Source organism: Chaetura pelagica, unplaced genomic scaffold (assembly GCF_000747805.2).
Source record: "Chaetura pelagica isolate M959 unplaced genomic scaffold, ChaPel_1.0 scaffold356, whole genome shotgun sequence".
Classification (NCBI taxonomy): domain Eukaryota; kingdom Metazoa; phylum Chordata; class Aves; order Apodiformes; family Apodidae; genus Chaetura; species Chaetura pelagica.
Window position 1 is genome coordinate 287,116 of NW_009953964.1, and position 18,389 is coordinate 305,504.

The following is an 18,389-nucleotide window of genomic DNA, read 5'->3' on the forward strand; positions in this document are numbered from 1 at the left end:
TCCTGCTGCCAGTGCTGCATTCCGCCAGAGGTAAAGCCAAGGTGCCTGCATGAAGTTCAGACATGTAGTGAACTGAACACATAGCTTAAATGCATCTTGTCTCACAGCTTTCTACAGGCACATAACATCTCAGCTGCACATGAAGCCTTTCCTACCCCATGCTAAACAACTTCTTTGTTACAGACTCACCCTACTCAATCACCAGCTCAGTGCCATACAACCCAGAAAGCCAGGCTGTTACTGTCCAGCCTACCTGAAACCTCTGAGAGAAGTGAAATAAACCAATACAGAAAGCACACATAAGGACTGTCCATACGTGATTTTCTGACCTTGCATGGTAATCTATGCAGATTACAGCTGAAGCCACCCCTGCTTCATTAACTTCCTGGGACAGCAGCCAAAAGCTTAGTCTATCCTGCAGAAAACTTCTGCCCTCTGTGCTTCACATCAAAAAATGTCAAATACAAAGGTCTTTGCTGCCCAAGTAGGTCTCCCTCTGCATACTTTCACTAAAGGCTTGTTTAGCTTGTGACAAAAATTACAATATTCAGTGCTGATTTACATTTTTAAACAGAGGTAGTCAAGTTGCCACCCTTACACATTATCCCAGCACACAACTTGCTGTTCATGCTGTGTTGTTCACTGGGACTAAAAGTCAGTACACAGTTTCTGGAAACTTGTGAATGGTTGGAGTTTGTTGTCCAAACATGCTTAAAATTCCAGTTCCATCTATGTCCTATTCTTGGCAATTGTTTTTATTTCATTAATTTTCCTTTTCTGCTCAGAGTTGATTTACATTATTTCAGGCTTGAAACAAACCCAAAACTGGCAAGAAGAGAACAGTTTTTGAGCCAGACAACTAAAAAGATTTTTGCTGATATCTGGCAAATTAAGTGTGAATAGAAACTTCATCTGAAATTATACTAACACCTGAGAAAAAGCCATAAGCATAAATTAACCACTAGCTAAACACCAAACTTACTTTAGACATTGTGATCCTGCCTTCCTGGTATTTGTTTCTGGGCTCCTCCTTCCCTTCCGTTCTTTGTAATTTTTTATTTTTAATCACAGTTCTTCAATTATAACAACAGCTTGAGCTAAAGTTCTTTTATTTCACTCTCACATGAAAATACAGCTGCAAAATACAACAAGCAAAAGGGAAGCTTTAACAGGTCTCTTTACAAAGAATAAGCAGTTGCTAAGTCATCCTTTTCTTACTCATTCCCACTAGACCCAAACCTTTTCTTTTCAAATATTTTTTATTTTGTGATATCATTATTTCTTCAATGGATCTACAAATAATATTGAACCTGGGTATCCTCCATCTTCTTCCCCCAGGTTAACAAGATGTTAAACACACACCCCTCAAATTTGCACTTTCTCCCATTCAAAAATAACCTACCCTATTAAACTGGGATGTTGTTTATCTAGAACAGCCTTGCTCTTACTCTGTGCTTCCTCAGAACCAGTATCAAGTTGCTGTGAAAAGCAAATTAAAGAAAATTATACCACTATCCATGCCAACAAACACTGTAGTTAGTATTAAAACTGGACCCTTTTTGTTTTGCTGTCTACTTTTATTCTAGTGAAAAGTATTTCTTGGCACAGTTTAAGTTCCAATGGCAAATATTTCAAACTTCTCACAGAAACAATTGCTAATTATTCTTTAGAAGACAGCTTCACAGTGACAACTTGCAAAGAGAGTCTAAACTCATTAAATAAACTATTCATGCCTCAAGTAAAAGTGTCCATACAAATAGTTGTCCTTATAACAAACTGAAGATGTCTTTCCATTGATTCAACCACTCAGAAAAAAAATAATTTCAATCTCTTGGTCTTTCCCATATACCCAAATAGCAACAAGGCCAGTCTCACCCATTCACAACACTGCAATACACATGGGCATATTTTAATTAATGAGTATAAACCTATGTAGGTGCCTGAAAAAAAAAAATAAACTAACGAAGGAAAAAGATTATTTTTTTTCACCTTCTAGAAGCCTTCATATTAGGATAACATACCTGCCTTTGTATCTCAGGTTAAAAAAACCCTGAGATGCTGACCTGCAGTGCTGTCTAGCTTCACGTCAACAAGGCATTATCTTCCACATCTCCCTCATGAGCTGGAGACACATTTTTCTGTGGAAAATCAATTTTGAAAGCAGAAGACTTGGACTTGTACAGTTCCATTTCCCATCAATAAAAAACTATTACCTTATATACAATGATACATAGGGATTTCAAGGACAAAAGGTCAAAGCAAATAATTTTTTAACATTTTATTGATGAACAGCAGAAAACACAACTATTGTTTATCATACTGCTGGATGGAGTATCAATTTGTACTTGTATTAATCAACTTTTGCTCATGTTTCCACTGTGGAAGCTGCTGTTCTGAAAATAACCCAGGAATATTGTGTCACAGTCATGGACATGACCCTGAGAAAGACTGAGGATACAGAGGAGTGTGGTGGGAGCAGCAGAGGGATCTGAGGACTGCAACTTCAACTACAGCCACAGCGTAAATCGTCAGTGGCTATTTTGTGCTGAGCCATCTGTTGCCTTGAACTGCCAGCAGCAGTTTAAAGATAGCTGGAGTACGTCTATACCAGCTACAGGAAATGATAACTTCTGTGCTCTTTGGAAAGAGCAAGATCAAACTTACATCACTGCAGATGGACTTATAATGACTCTGTCTTCCCAGGAGCAAGCTTTGTCACCAGGGAACACATAGTGACCTGCAGAAGCAGAGGCTCGCTGAACTTTTGTTCTATGTCCTGGTGGGCACATCCTTTATTATTTTCTTCAAATGTTATTCCTCTATCTACATCACAAGTAACTTATAAGAGCCCATGACTGTTAACATTCTGTATTAGCCATCCGTGTTATCAGTGCCTTTTTTGTCAAGTAGACAGTCTATATAATTGTTTTCAGTCGAGAAATGATCTTGTAACAGAATGAATTACAGATCTGTAGATGAAGATTTGAAATGGTGCTCCACAGACTGCTTTCCATCTTCCAGAACTTTGGAAATGCGCTGTAAAAACAGAGGAACAGAGTTAAAACAACTGCTGTATTGGTTGGATTCAGTAATGTGGGTTTTAGTTACTAGCTGGTGGCTTTATGCTGTGGCTGGAGAAAAGAGACCTTGACCAAATCCTGGATATTTTGAATTAATTTCTCTAACCTGCAAAATCACAAAGCCTTTTTCAACCTGTCCACATGATTCCCATCATGCTGAGAAGCACTACACAAATGCATTTTTAGCTTTATTCAGTCCTTTTCCAGACTAGTAAAAAAGGATATTTTGTTCTCCCTATTTTATATGCTGTCTAGGTTTAAATGTGAGTAGATGAGGTCATGCTGAAAAGCTGTTACTCCTGGGTCTGAAAAGAACAAGTACATGATAAATTGAATATAAGTGAAATCCTACAGACTTAAAATTAATAGGGTATTCTTGTTCCTACCAGAAAAATGTTATTATGAACACAACTAAATGCAGATTTCCCTAAACATTGCTGTATGGTCCCTGTAAGCATTATCTACATTTTTTAAAGACTGCAGGAAATAATGGATGACAATGAAACCTATTGTCAGGAAAATAAAAATAATTTTAAAGACTATAAATCAACCTTTGCTTAGAAAATCGCTGACATGTAAAATATTACAATTGTCACAGGGTGCCTATGAAGTATGCATATCAGTAGCTGCCAGCACTAAATGTCACCCACTACCTGAAAAAACAGGAAAATTCTGAAACTTTTGAATCTCAATATCTGCACTGAATATACTTTTTTTGTTTTTTGCTTTCAAACACTACATTAAAGTTTCAATTTTGTGAAATTACCACAGAAGCCAGTGAAAGGTTTCCTAATTTAAAGGAAGGCAACTTGTTTAAGCAACATTAATGACTCCAGAAAAAGCCAACTTCTGCTTTCCAACAAGCATCTCTGACCACAGAAACAGACTCACACTGTGCAAGTGTTGCCATCTGTGCTGTGCTTACTTAGCTCTGTTGCCAGTGCTAACTGCTCAAGTAATCATCGCGAACAAGAAGGAATTGCTTCCTCTTTCGCTCAGGTTATACAGGGAAAATCAGAGAAAATCAGTAGTTCAAATGAGCCCTCTCGTGGCACAGATGCAGAACTGCCCCCCTGAGCCTGCTTTTTAACACCAACTACATGCCTACTGTAGAAGCACAGCCAGAGGCAAATTTTTGCTTCCCCACAGGGCTTCCAGTACTCTCTGACTAGAGAAGGGGAAAAAAAAAATTCTACTTATAATAATGGTATTTTTAAAGGGTTTAATTTTCAGAGCATAGAATTTTTTAAGAGCTAACACTTGCTTTTTCCTCCCCATAAACACACAGAGCTTACCATTGTTTTAAATAACTGGTTCACTTTCTTTTTTTTGGAGGTTTTCTTGTCGCCATCTGTGGTGGAAGGAAACACTGGTTGACTCAGCCTATGTGATGCAATTGTTTCATCAGGTGCCACAGTGCTGACAGACAGAGTTAATCCTTAGGATAGAAACACAGTGGATGCAGAAATTAAAATAAAAAAAGGAGATTCACAGCATGAGACAAAGCAGAATTCAAAATAATCAACTACTGCAATTACTAGGAAGAAATGAGACACTTTAAATCTGATTATACCCTTAGAATACAAAAAATAATATAATTACATCGAAACTGAAGAGTGAAAAATACGAACCAATCTGGCAAAGAACACATGAAAAAAGAAGCAGGCCATCACAGGCTGTTGTGTTGAGCTAAATGTCTGTTACAGGCTTCTGGAAAGACAGGGACAGTCTCTCAAAATGGGAGATGAAGTGTAGGCTAAGGAATGGGGAGTGCTGTGGAAGAAGCAGGGGATAAGGGCCCATTTCCTCTATACCCCCTGGCCTCAAGCTGAGTTCCTTCAGTCACCCTTTCCCCCTCTCTGTATCACACACAACTGTCAGTCTTTCTGGTGGGCAGTTATGTTGTCTTGTTTCCCTTTCCTCTTGCTGTGAAGGAGGCTTATGAGCTTGCTCTCTAATGTCAAAAGCAGAAGTGGAAGCCCTGCTATGGGGCAACCTTTGGGGATATTCACGTGCCAAAGCAAAGCACAGATCATGTGTTCCTGTTTGACGTGCTGCCCTCAACTGTGAGGGCAGCCTGCAGAAGCCCTTCCTTCTGCAAGAGAGGCCCTACAAACCAAGGAAGATGAATACACTCGTTCAAGGCAGGGGAAACACCCACACTATAAAAGGAAGCAAAATTTAAGGCTCCAGAAGTAACAGAATTTGCAAGTTAGCACCAGGCAGGGCAGTGCTATCAAGCAGTAGCAGCCTCAGATGCAGAACACACACCTCAGGTGTGATCTTGGTCTCAGAGCCACTGAGAGCGACCTGCTCTGCTCACAGCAAACCCTTCACTGCTGTTTTCTTAACATGGCAAGAAAGAAGTGCAGAATTCTTATCTTACTGTAAGCAGCTTACCTGGGATAGTTGGCATAGAACGGCTGACAGAACTCATCTGCTTGAGGACAGATGTTTTCTGAGGTGCCACTACATGTTCTGAGAGGTTGGTGTCACTCATGAACTCGTATTTCCTTGACAGCTGTTTCAATTAAAAAAAAACCCACAAACAAAACCATTAATGATGAAGTGACATATGAGCAACAAAGATCTAAGCAAAATATTGTTTTGTGAAAAGCCCAGAATACTTAATAAACAATCATACCTAACCTAAGTTATGTATGGCTGTGTTCACTGAGTAAACAATAAAAGTACCTAGAAGCAGTAGAATTTGGTCCACATATAATATTATACACTAGCTAAAAATATGTTATGATTTTGTAGATTATTTATAGTTAGAAAAAAATATTCTCATTCTACATAGAAAAAAAACACTTCTCTAAAAAAGTTAGCTAGAAGAGATTCTATCATCTGGAACTGTAGGATGGTATTCATACCATATCTTTGGAATAATTCTACCAGCCTGCTCTGACTGTGATCTGCCAAGGAAAGCAGACTTTGGAAAACATTTTCCCCTACTGCATTAACGTAGCTAGAGCTTGTCTGCTTCAAGGCTTGTCAACATTTTTCTGAAGAAAAATGAAATCCTGTAACTCACTGCCTGGTGCAATTCCCACAGTTAGGAATATGTGTTATTTAACTTAATCACAAGACAAAGATGTTGCTTGGTTTTGTATGTTATCATTCCTCAGAGCATGACTGTGCTTTATCTGTCTCTCTTGTATGAGTACATGTAGTGTAAAACAAGCATCAGCCTCCAGAAATTTCTCCTTGTTTCCCAAAAGAATCTTAGAATGCACTTTGCCTTTGACAATTCCTTCAAAAAATTTTGATTAGATCACTTACAGTCTCTCCATGTAATTCAACAATTTGTTATTGCCCAAAAATTTTATCTAGGACTTGTGTAACAACAGGACAACTTTTAATTATTTTTTACTAAAAGAAGAAATGTCTTCTGGGAATTATTATTTTTTTTTTTTAAAAAAGCATACTGTAAGTTCTATAAGTCATTCTAATGATGTAGCAGTGCAATAAAAGCACTCAGATGATGTATGGAGCGAGACATGCCAGTGTTTCCAGCCTTCAGCCTGGCACCATTTAAGGAACACTGTTTGCAATCTTGCAGTTTCCTAACAGCTGCATGTTCCATAACAAGGTACAAAATGTATGGGGCTCATCACTTTTGAAATAGCCCTGACTGCAAAGAGCTGCCATGAAATGTCAGCACAGTCAATTGCCTCTCCACAGGAAAGTGAGTTTAACCCTCCCAATATAGTACTTCATTTTAAGCTAACCAAGCTTCAGAATGTGCAGTTCCAGGGCTATATTATCTGTCATGATAATCTAGTACAGATGTTCTGATTTTTCCATTGATTTGTTTCCTCCTCAGCATCTTGCAGGTTTCATTATGGCAGGGCAGATTCCCTAACTTTGCACCCAGCTTATTTTACATTATGACAGCTAGAGTTCTACATGGTACCTTTTTCTTTTCCTAAGCAAAATAATAATGTGGATTATAAAATACTACTCTAAATCACTAACATACACATTTCATGTCAGAGACAGAAATATCAGGTGCTGTTTTCTCATCAGCAAACACCACACTGCTCCTTTTTGTTCTTTTTTTGGATCTTCTCATCTTTACTTCAGGGTGAGGATTAATTTGCAGAGCAGTCTCCTCTGATTCTGCTTTTACTGGCTTTGGTAGCACTGCTTCCAGATCAAAGCTGCAGGAGCAAAAGAAGAAAGTACAAGTTGCTAAGTGATATTTTAAAAGCCACCAGTATTCTGATGTCATTTCCTCATAAAATATAAATGCAGGTCATCCTTTCCTTTGACTTTCTATGCAGCCTTGCAAACTTAGCAAAAAGTATATGATGTGCTTCAGCTAGCAACTGTAGATACTAAGAAGATTTCTTCAGGAGGTATGAGATAAAATTCCTTCAGGAGGTATGACACTGTCTTAAATTGTTGCAAAGAATGTAAAAGATTAATTAAGTGCAAATCCCTTTTAAAAGATTTGTGCAGTAGCTTAAGAACTCCTAGACTAAACACAGAGCTCACCTGAGAAGTTTATGCATGATGATGATGGTGCTGAAAGCAAGACATGCTACTTTTGGTTGCTGGAAACAATGGAAAAGAGTATTGCTCTTTAATGTCATGTTTAAAACGCATCTTCCTGTTTCTTTCACCGTATTGAGCAGCAACACACAGACCCAGCTTTTGGGAAAAAAAAAAATCTCCCTCCCTCTCTTCCTCTAACTTTTATAGTTTAAAAATAGAGCTTTTTTTTCAGTAAAAATCCCAAACAAATGTGAAACTGATGCTGGCTTTACTCCCTTCTCTGCTGATCTAATCAGCCTATTGAACATGGGGCTGAACTTAGTTTACAATCAAAATTGTTAAACAAGTGGTATGGTGGATTTGTTGACCCAAGCTTCCTGGAAACAAAGTAACATGATGAGAATTAAAAGTAGGTGCATGATCTAGCAGCTTAAGTACAGTTGCCTGGTTCCGTGGGAGACACTGTCTTTAAAAATGAATTGGCAGTCAAACATACAAGAATAGAGAGTTATCTTAAGAAGAAACACTTCCAAGTTAGGGCCATACAATTTTTTTACTTTTTAGTGATTAAAATTGAACAATTCAAGAAGGGAGATCAGATGTTAAAAAAACCCACCACAATAAAACACTGCTCACCAAGATCAATTTTATGAGATCTTGCTGTGTGAGATCAATAGACCTTGTTTGGAAAGAAGTTCTGTGTACTCAAAGGGTAATTTATCAATTGATCAGAATGATTTGTGGATTGAAAAAGCTCATCAATACACCTATACATCAATACACCTGTTCTTTCCAACCTAAAAGTCTCTTCGTTCCCCAGGTCTGCAGTGAAGAACATATATTAGGCAAAGCATTTCACATTACTACAGGCTTCACTAAAACATTACACCTCCTTACTTAGAAGTTTGTAAATGTTTTCCTCTTGCTTTCCATTTTTTATAAACAAAATCATGCTAATTAAGTTTAAAGCTGTATAAAGAGAAACTGAAAATAATTCAGATCATTGCATTTTTTTTTTTTAAATTGATTTAAATTATAAAAATACTTATTTCCTGGAAATGAAATGCCATTTTTTTTCAGTGAGACTTGAGTATATTTTGTCTAAGTTGAAATACTGTAGCTTTAGGCTCAGAGGAAGTGATAGCTACAGTTAAAAATAGTTTCAGCACAGTCTGAACAGACTGCTAATGGTCTTTATCCTTGAATGCCTTTTTTTTCAACCTCTTAGTTTCATTCCATAAAACTGTTTAAAAAACAAGCCTGAAAGTGAAATTTGTATTTCATTCATAACCAACCTTTCTGAAGCAATTTTGTTTGGAGTGCTGCAGTCTGAATTCATGGAAGTCAGTGAAATAACTGACAGCTGACGATAGGATCTCAGCATTGATCTTGGCCGTCCCACTCTCTTATCATCAAAATCTGGCTGCAGGATGAAAAAGAAAAACATTTTCTATCAAAGTACTTATTGTGAACTTCATATAATCCCTCTCACTATGTGCTGAAGAAAGGACAAACATTTTGACATTTGACATGAAAGAAGTAATTTGCTACCATTAATTACTGTGATTTCTTCTTTTGTCTGGATACACTCTAGGGCCTCTCAAACGATGATACAGTGAGTAGCTAAATAAACCACAACTGACATAATTAACTGTGTTTGAAAAAGAAACTAAAATGAACAGTGTCTGCTGATCTTTTGAACATTAAAGTACTTGGGCAAATAGACTTATTTAATCCTTGCTCCAAAACACTAGCCATGCTTGGTCTTCAATACAAAATTAACATAACCTTTTTAATTAGATGTTTGCAGGAGTTGGACCAAATTGGTATTTCCCTAACAGCCAGAGAAGAGGAACAGGAAGATTCTCCAGGTTAAATGCATCATATTGCACAAATGCTGCTCCATGTCTCTCTCTCCAAAGCTTGAAGTTGGTATGTTCTAAAATGGAAGGAGAAAAACAGACATCTCCCTCCAAATCTTCTTGAAGAAGATTTAGTTATCACAGTGGAAATCTAGAGCTTAATGTTGATGGTTATTCAGGCTTTGTAGCCTGGTACAAGGTTAACTGAAAGAATCCAACTTATTTCCAAATGCTCTCCTGTCACTCTTGTTAATAAGGTAGGACAAGGATTTCCTTTTATTGCTAATTCTAGAACTGTTTTCTTTCTTCAGGGGTGACTTGTGGGATCTAAAATTGTAGTGTGCAATCAGCTCTCCTCTTTTGCTGCTCAAGTTGTTTCCTGGGATGAACATGCCCCTCCCTAGTTAGCTCATCAGAGCACCATGTTCTGAGGCAGGGTTTTGAGAATCTCCCAGTGCCTGCACACAAAAAACTAATTTTCCAGCCTACTTCAATTTCTATCCTAGAAATGGGATATGAAGAACTTTTTTTAAAAAAACAGTTCATTTTAAAACACAGGATTTTGTTCTTGTTACCCAGAAAATATTTAAAAATTAGCATAGTTTCCCATGCCAAATTTCAAAATACTCTTCTTCTGATATCATTTCTCACTAAGACTCTGACATCTAGCCAAAGATTTGGAAACATTTGGAATTTCAAGAATTATTTTTTTCAAGTTTTAAAGCCAAGAATGGTCAGAATCTTGTGAGAACGATACAATTGCTGCACAACTTGTCTTTTAATAAAAACTCAGGCCTGCCACCAGTGAGAGTCAGATACAGTAAAATGGCAGTACTGTCATTCACAAAGTACATTCTCTCTTCTGGCTACATTTAAAATAGATTGATTTCTCTTAAGTGCTGATGGGTTCTAGCATCAGGCAAGATTGCTAATTGTGGAGTACAGCCTCTATTATTGCAGGGCTCGTGGCACGACACTGAAAAGAAGAAAAACAGACAGATACATATATAGAATTTTCATCATACAAGTAACAGCACAATATCAAACATCTAGGTTATACACTTGTTACTTTTCCCCTTATAAAGAATAAATAAATCCTCTTATAAAATCATCAATGCTGAAAGCAACAACAAAGTAATTTCCAAAGCAGCTGGTGTTTAATCCCAAAAAAACAGCCAACAAACTTTTTGCTGGGTTGCACAGTAGAATTCAAGAATTATCTGTAGAGTTTGTGTTTAAAAGTGATCCTTCAATTCCCATATATTTCAGTTTGGTCTGAACTCATATTTCTAGCATTATACACTGTAGGTTTTCCTTCACAACACATCTGGAAGTGACTTGCACAGTGAACCATCATTTGGAGCTCAAAGCCCTAAACCACTAAGAAAAATTACAAAGAGGAGAAACATGAGGATTTTCTTTTATGTCCTTAATAGGGCAGGAAAAAAATCCAAGTGTAAGAGACCTAATAAAATACTCCAGATCTTCCAGAATGAGCCATATTTTACATGTCAGAGAATTGACTCAACTCTTTGAATATAAAACTGAGGTCTTACTACCTTCAGGTCACATGAAAAACAACAGGTAACAGATGTTTAGGATGTGGTTTTGTTTAGAAGAACAAGAGAGAGTGCAGGAGAGGTAAAAGGAGAGGAATACCAGTTCTCTGGCTCCATATTGTTTTTCCACTTTAGTTTTTAAATGCTTGAAACATTCCTCCATGCGGTCATGGAAAGGACGAAGATTATCAGAAACTCTTCTTTCATGAATTCTAATTCCAGCCCCAAGGAAAGGTATCTTGAAGAAGGAAAAAAAAAAAAAAAATTAAAAAAGGGAAAACATTAAACTGGGTCTGACAAGTCCTTTAGCTCCATTTAAAGTATCTGCTAAGTCAACTGCAAAATTCATACTGCGATTGGCAGCTTTGTCGGTTAATCTCAGGTTTTAGCAGCAAATACAGGATGGAAAGGGCTCTTGGAAAATGGGCTTGCTCAGTAATTTTTTAACTATGTTGGTTGCCTCCTAGTGAATGTTTTCTCTCTTCTATGTATTTTAATTTCCAGGGTTGGGGCATCTCGTATCTCTCTGGGAACCTTGTTCCAGCATTTCTCCACCCTTACTGTAAAGAATTTCTTTCTTATATCTGAGGAAAAATCCCACAAACAACAAACACCCAACTCTAGAAAAGAGTGTCTGACCTTTGCAAATCCTTGTTTTCCCAGCAATTCATGAAATCCTTGTGACTTGTACCCTAGTCTCAGTTTTGTCTCCAGGACTGCAACATGAGTTAGAAATCCTGGTCCTTTTAACCATAGGTGCAGCCCACAGTATGTGGCTTTTGATAAACCATTCCAAACAATGTGGTCTGCAAAGTGTTTTTCTGACCTTCTGTTTTCCCTTGGACATCAGGAGATATCTGGGTAATTCCCCTGAGTCTGGCAGCATTTAATCCTACTCCTAACAGACACTATAATGATGATACTCCTCAGGAAATAAGATGTGACTTTTGTAATTAAGTAATTTCTGTACTTTCAGCACAGATTTTTTTAAAAAAATGTGAAGGACAGGACCACTTAGATCCCCAAGAATGATTTATCAACCACATGCTACATCAGAGGATAAGAAATAATTGCTATGCTGTTTTGTCAGTGATACTAGTGGGTTAGTAATGGCTCACAGGCTTCCTGTTATGCATATTAAAAGTTCTTTTTCCTCCCTCAGGGAAATTGTTAATATCTAAACAGGATAATCAATAGGTGGTCCTTTTACAACTACACATACTCTGAAACAGAAGGTTTAGTCTATGAGAGCATATTTTACCATGAGTCCCTTCTCAAAAATGGCTAAGAATTCACCACAGAAGAACTCAGGAAGTGTGTAACAAGCACCTTCTTCTTCTACCCTTCCCTGATTTAGGGAAACGGTAGGAAAACAAACAAAAGGACCCACAAAAAAAACCCAAGACAAAAACCTCATCAAATGGCACAATCATCTGAATGCTGTCTTTTCCTGCTAGAAAGGAACAGAAAAAAGGAACAGCAGCTGAAGCCTCAGGTGACTGCTGTCAGTAAGAACTTACTTGCCAAGCAATTAGATCTTTGAGTCTGTTCAGCTTTTCTTGATCCTCTGGATGGTCTCTGATATAATCTTCGGTAAAGAAAGCCTTAATAAAAAATAATTCAGTCCTTAATTTTTGACAGGTAAAGAAATCAGTGATGACACCATTGACTCCAGCTGGTGACCATTACATTCAGTGGTCAACAAATAAGACAGATATGCTCCTTAACCGGTTGCTGTCAATGATAACTCCTTATGCCATCAACTGAGAACTGAATTGCTCTTTTTAGTTAAAATACATTCAGTTCTTAACACTTCTGAGTTTGAGACCCTGACTATGAAACCAAATTGTTTGTTTTGTTAAGCTTGCACTAAAAATAAAAAGGCACAAATTTGTAGTATCATGATTTTCAGTGATCAAGTCCCCTACTTACTGACATTAGCCAGTGTTATACAATAAGGAACTTTCACTGATAAGCAGAGCCAGACATTACATACACACTGCCTTTTGCTGCCCAAAGATTTTATCCCCCAGGTACAACAGAAGAATGTAACTATTTATCCACAATGGCCAAATATCTCAATAAATGATACTTTAGGACTAATACTAATACTCCTCCAGAATGTGTCATGCTTCTTGCATATAATTTATGTGTAAATATACACCTATATATAAATATTGCATCTTTCCAGCACTATCTGAGTCTATCTGGCATGTTGAGCCTACTAAGCATGGCACATGCTTTTCTTCAGGGAACAGGAGGTAAAAAATGCAAGAGCTCTACAGCTGCGGGGTAGCCTTACATTAATTTTCTTTCAAAACAAATGGTCTGAATTTATGTTTTTAACATTCCTACTTTCTCTCCTGCTCTGCTTTCACAAGGCAACATTAGGGACAGATTTTCTACAATTCAGTTCCTCAAGACATGCAATTTTCCACGTATTGCCAGAACATTTTTTAACTTGTATTCTCGTTTTTTAACAAAAGCTACTATGAGAATGGCTGCAGTCACTGAGAAAACCTGATGATGATTTAATTGATAACCCACATGTAAATACCCCAGACCTACTGCAGGTGAGTTTGAATCATTTATTACAGACCAAATATTTTGGTGTGTGAAAGTGAGAGCCTATTTCATGACAAAGGGGTATCTCAGCTTAAGTGTATCTCAAAATCCTTATAACTGCTACTCATATTGAGCTTCAGTTGCTCTGGTTTGTTCGTTTCTGCTTTCACAGACAGCTCTGACCAGGTCATGAGGATATTTTTAATCAGTGGAATTCTGGCTTTCCTACTACCATCCCACATTCCACTGCCACTTTGAACAAAAGATGTAGGAGGACTGTGAAATAATAGATCTGAATATGTTCATTGCATTAACTTAAAAGCTCTTACCTTCTCATATTTAGCAAAGCCACCCATAACAGCTGGATCAACAATTCCATTCAGAAGCATAGAAAGTGGATTAATAGGAAGGTTCTCATCACTTTGGTATTGGTTAATCATCATCAAAATTTTTTCATTTGTTGTGGACATAGTCTCAATAGCATTCTCTAAGGGACTAATGGTAGTCTACAAAGAAACAAAAGACTTCTAAGGTTTATAAACAGATAAAAAGGTCTTTTTGGTTTTACAAAACATCATGTATATAAAAAAACATTCTTACAATTCATCAAATGAAAAGAGATTTGTCCAGTCTCTTAGGACTTGGTCCTGAAACTGTAAATTAGATGTAAGGTCTATTGATGGCAGCAGAAGAAAGATAAAACAGATAATAACAGTTTTGTATGTATAAAAAAAAGTAAATAACAATAGCCCTGTGTGATACAGTTCCAAACTATTTTGTACAGGAGGACCCATACTGATACATGTTTTACAGGTTTTTAGCCTGTTAATACACACCTGAGACATGGAGACAACTTCAAACCATCGTAAAATTCCAGGAAGTTTGTATGCTGTAACAAATGATGTTCTCTCAATCCACATAGACTATTAAAAAAACATAGCAGGGAGAAAATGATACTGCAGGATTTAAAGTTTAATCTTTTTTGCCTTCTGAAAAGTCAGAGTAAAAAGAATGTAGATAGAAAACATATGCACATTTTTGCATAAAAGGACAATGGAAAATGAATTGAGCAGAGCAATTTGCACAAATCATTTTTATCATTAGGCCATCTCCAGGCACTAAGCCTGCATGAGGCAGAGGAAAAAGAAAATTACCCTTGAATCTTTTAGTATCTATTCCTATTTTTGCCATTGCGGATGGAATGACTGTGACGAAATGACCTGCTCTCACCTTTACCCAGATTATACTTCCTCCCTCCAATTCTGAAACATATTTCTGCAATTAAAATCTGTAATAACCTTTTTACAACTCGCCAGCATTCTTACTTTTTTTTTTTCCTTTCTTTTTTCTCTTCTGAACAAGACTGGCTGTTGGTGTTTTAAAATGCCACGAGTTAATTTACCCCACTGCTCCTTATTTTACCAGTATCAGCTCATCTAAACTGCCAGCACTGAGAAACAGAATGAAGAAAGCAATGAAAACATACTCCAACTATGACAGTTCCACTGCTGTGAAGCAAGGATACACATTATCTATTGTCAGACAATTTAATTTCTGTAAAACCACTTCAAGGGATATTCATAACTGGCTTCAAAATTCTCCAGTTTGCAAAGGAAGCCAATGTGCATCATGACTCTTGACAATAAAGTGCAAAGCTGGGATGTCAGGGTAGAGTTTGCATCTCAAACACTTAATTCGACAGTAGGTAAGAAGCTCCTTATATTACACCATTTACACTACTAATGAGCACACACAGAAATGAAAGTGCACACTTTTAAATAAATGGTTTTTCCCACCAGTATCCCAAGAACTCAGCTTTAGCCATAAAGATTGTATGGCACATTTTTCACATCAAGCTATAAAACATCAGATATCTGTAAAATTAAAATATAGAAGCTTACCACATCTTTATGCATGACACTGAGAAATAATTGATGGTGTTGCAGAATATTTGAACAGCTAAGATTATTTCTCATCATTACACCACTATACGTGGGAAGAAAAATTACACAGGTAGTACTCTAATCTGTCAAGATTTCCCAGGACTGATGATAGCAGACAACACACACCTCTCATCACCAAGCTGGCAGCTGACAGAAGTGATGTAGACTACAAGAGGCAATCGGTTTGATAGTTATTTACATGTCACCTTGTTTTATAATGAAAACCTATTCCAGAAAATGTTAATGCTTAACACAAACATGCTGAGCATTCTTAACTGCATAAGGTTTACCTGCAACTGAAATAGAGATGCATCATTGACTCAAGTGCACAGGAGTTGTGCTGAAATAGGAAAATCTTGTGTTTATTTTTTTGAACCAGATCCTGAAGTTAGGATGTTTTTAATGAGTAATCTGAGACTAAGAAAATATCTAGATTGAAAATCAGTCACAGTTACCATAATTTACTTACAGCAAATTCATTTTCAGGGTCAACGGATCCTTTCCTGACTGGTCTTGAATAGTGGAACCGCTGCACATTGTTTGACTTATAAAAACTGAAAAATTAAAAAAAGACTCTTGTAAGAGACTTCAGAAATGTATGATCTTGTTATCACAGCAGAGTATTTAATTTTGAGTCAGCTGAGTTTTTAATTAAAAGCTATTGCTCATTAAAAAAGCCACATTGCTGAAAACTCAAGAAAAATCTATTTTATCTATAAATCAGGGTAAACACAGTATTCTATAGGTGTTTAGCTTGGGTGTAATTTCCAGGTATAAAAATTCAAGAATTTCTAGATTAATGTTAAAAGCTGCAGAAGGTCTAGAAAGGATTTGTGCTTTCCTGTATTCTTCCATGCACATTGCTTGCCTGTTTTGTAATGGCATGCAAAGCAGAATCTTTTCTTTAAAATAACTGACTGAACAAAATCTTGACTGCAGTACCAATGGAAACCTTTTAGCAACCATATCTTTTGTACTTGACAAGAGAAGGCACAAGATTGTGTTGTGCAAGAGCCTCCAACTCAACCATTCCCAGACTGTCAGTCATCTCCAAGACCCCTCTCTCCAGCACATGTCTAAATAGACATATTGAAAACTCAGTAACTTGGACCCAAAGCACAGATTCTACCTCCCTACCCTGCAACAAAATGCTACTCCTTATGGGATAGATGGGTAGATGTTCTTTCATGAAATTGCAAGGGAATCCATAAATCAGAAAACTAAGACCAAAAAAAAACATTTCATGGGCAAATTACTGAATTCTCAAAATAATGGCTGTCAGTTTAGGAATACAGACCAACTTTCATTATGTTATCCATTTACTTACTTGATAATTTGATCAGGTACTGCCTTATTTTTGAACCTAGGTTGCTCCTCCAAGACTGGTTGAACTGTAAAACACTGGATGTCTGAAATCATGAAGGTTAAGGGCATGTTATTAACTACCAGTAGGAAATACTGCAGGCTGCAGAGGAAATGAAAAGAATAATTAAAAAGATATTTCCTGTTGAAAAATCTGCAGGGTACAGGGTTTCTGTGTAGAGCTTTCTTGGCAAGCTGACAGTAGTAGCCAGTGAATTTATAGAAATATTAATTTTGAATCGTATATTTTTATTATTTACTGAGCTTGTCACTAGCTGATTTAGAACACTGGATCATTCATCAAATATTAAGGCTCAGCCAACTTATAAAAATAACATCAATAACATCTTATGTTAACAGTTTCACTATTTAGCTTTAGTCATGCATGTCATAATATTGAAAATTTAATCTTAGAAATCTGTAACTGAGAACTGAGCAGTTCTTTTACTTAAGATTTCCTTTTTCTGTGGAAGTGTTATTTTTTTTTTTTTTTTAATCTGAACACTGTATTTGTACATAAATATATTTCTACATATTTCAGGATGTTTGAAACTCATGGTCTCTGGTTAGACTTGGTAGGTTTTTCTTAAGTGAACAAGTAGTGCATATCTCCTGCTAGTTACAAATAGTCTTGAGCAAATTCTGCTTTCAGAAAGGACTGAAGCATGTGATCTCAAATAAAATAAAATTAGTTAAGACATAAGACAAACTTAAGAGAGCTTGGCTCTCAAACTCTAAATATATTTCTACATATTTCAGGATGTTTGAAACTCATGGTCTCTGGTTAGACTTGGTAGGTTTTTCTTAAGTGAACAAGTAGTGCATATCTCCTGCTAGTTACAAATAGTCTTGAGCAAATTCTGCTTTCAGAAAGGACTGAAGCATGTGATCTCAAATAAAATAAAATTAGTTAAGACATAAGACAAACTTAAGAGAGCTTGGCTCTCAAACTCAGTGTTAGACAAGCCTGTAATACTCTCTTCTTCAGTACCAACAGTATGAAAAGCAATCAGTATTCCCTTTCTCCTCCAGCAGGTTCCATCAGAACAGACTCAAGAGAGCAACTGAAGTGTTACAACAGTACTTGAAAATTAATAAAGGAAATTCAATATGTGAAAATACATGTCTGATACAATGAGGTGATCTCATAGCTGCTCAGTGTGCTCAGTAAATATTTCAATCAGAACACGAAGAAGATACCATATGCAAGCAACTGCTAGAGTACTTCTAAACAAGAATAATGTAGGGCATTCTAAAATTAATAATGATTATGAATTAATTTTCCTATGAAAATTCCTGAGAACAAGATAAGGCATTTTACATTGCCAAGAAACACGGGTGATACCCAGGTGCAGTGCCACTCAGAAAACTGTTCAAGGAAGATACAAATTTAGTATCAAAACAGCTAGAACTGTGAGGTAATAGACAACTTGCTGCTTTGAATCTGGTCAGTTCAGGTGTTCATCACTGGTTTTGCTACTTGAAGAAAATAGAAATAAACCAAGTATGAACTTG

The 18,389-nt window shown here is 36.8% G+C and overlaps 1 protein-coding gene across 1 annotated transcript in view; it reads right to left on the bottom strand.

The window, feature by feature from the left end:
* Positions 1-2,961: 2,961 nt before the first annotated feature.
* The window catches only part of DOCK2 (dedicator of cytokinesis 2), a 137,510-nt gene continuing 122,082 nt past the window's right edge, over positions 2,962-18,389 (bottom strand). The window contains 11 exon segments of the mRNA XM_010001940.1: positions 2,962-3,036; positions 4,376-4,518; positions 5,481-5,601; positions 7,066-7,246; positions 8,879-9,006; positions 11,105-11,242; positions 12,525-12,608; positions 13,899-14,075; positions 14,406-14,492; positions 15,982-16,066; positions 16,840-16,921. Coding sequence (XP_010000242.1) covers positions 2,962-3,036; positions 4,376-4,518; positions 5,481-5,601; positions 7,066-7,246; positions 8,879-9,006; positions 11,105-11,242; positions 12,525-12,608; positions 13,899-14,075; positions 14,406-14,492; positions 15,982-16,066; positions 16,840-16,921 — 1,301 coding nt within the window.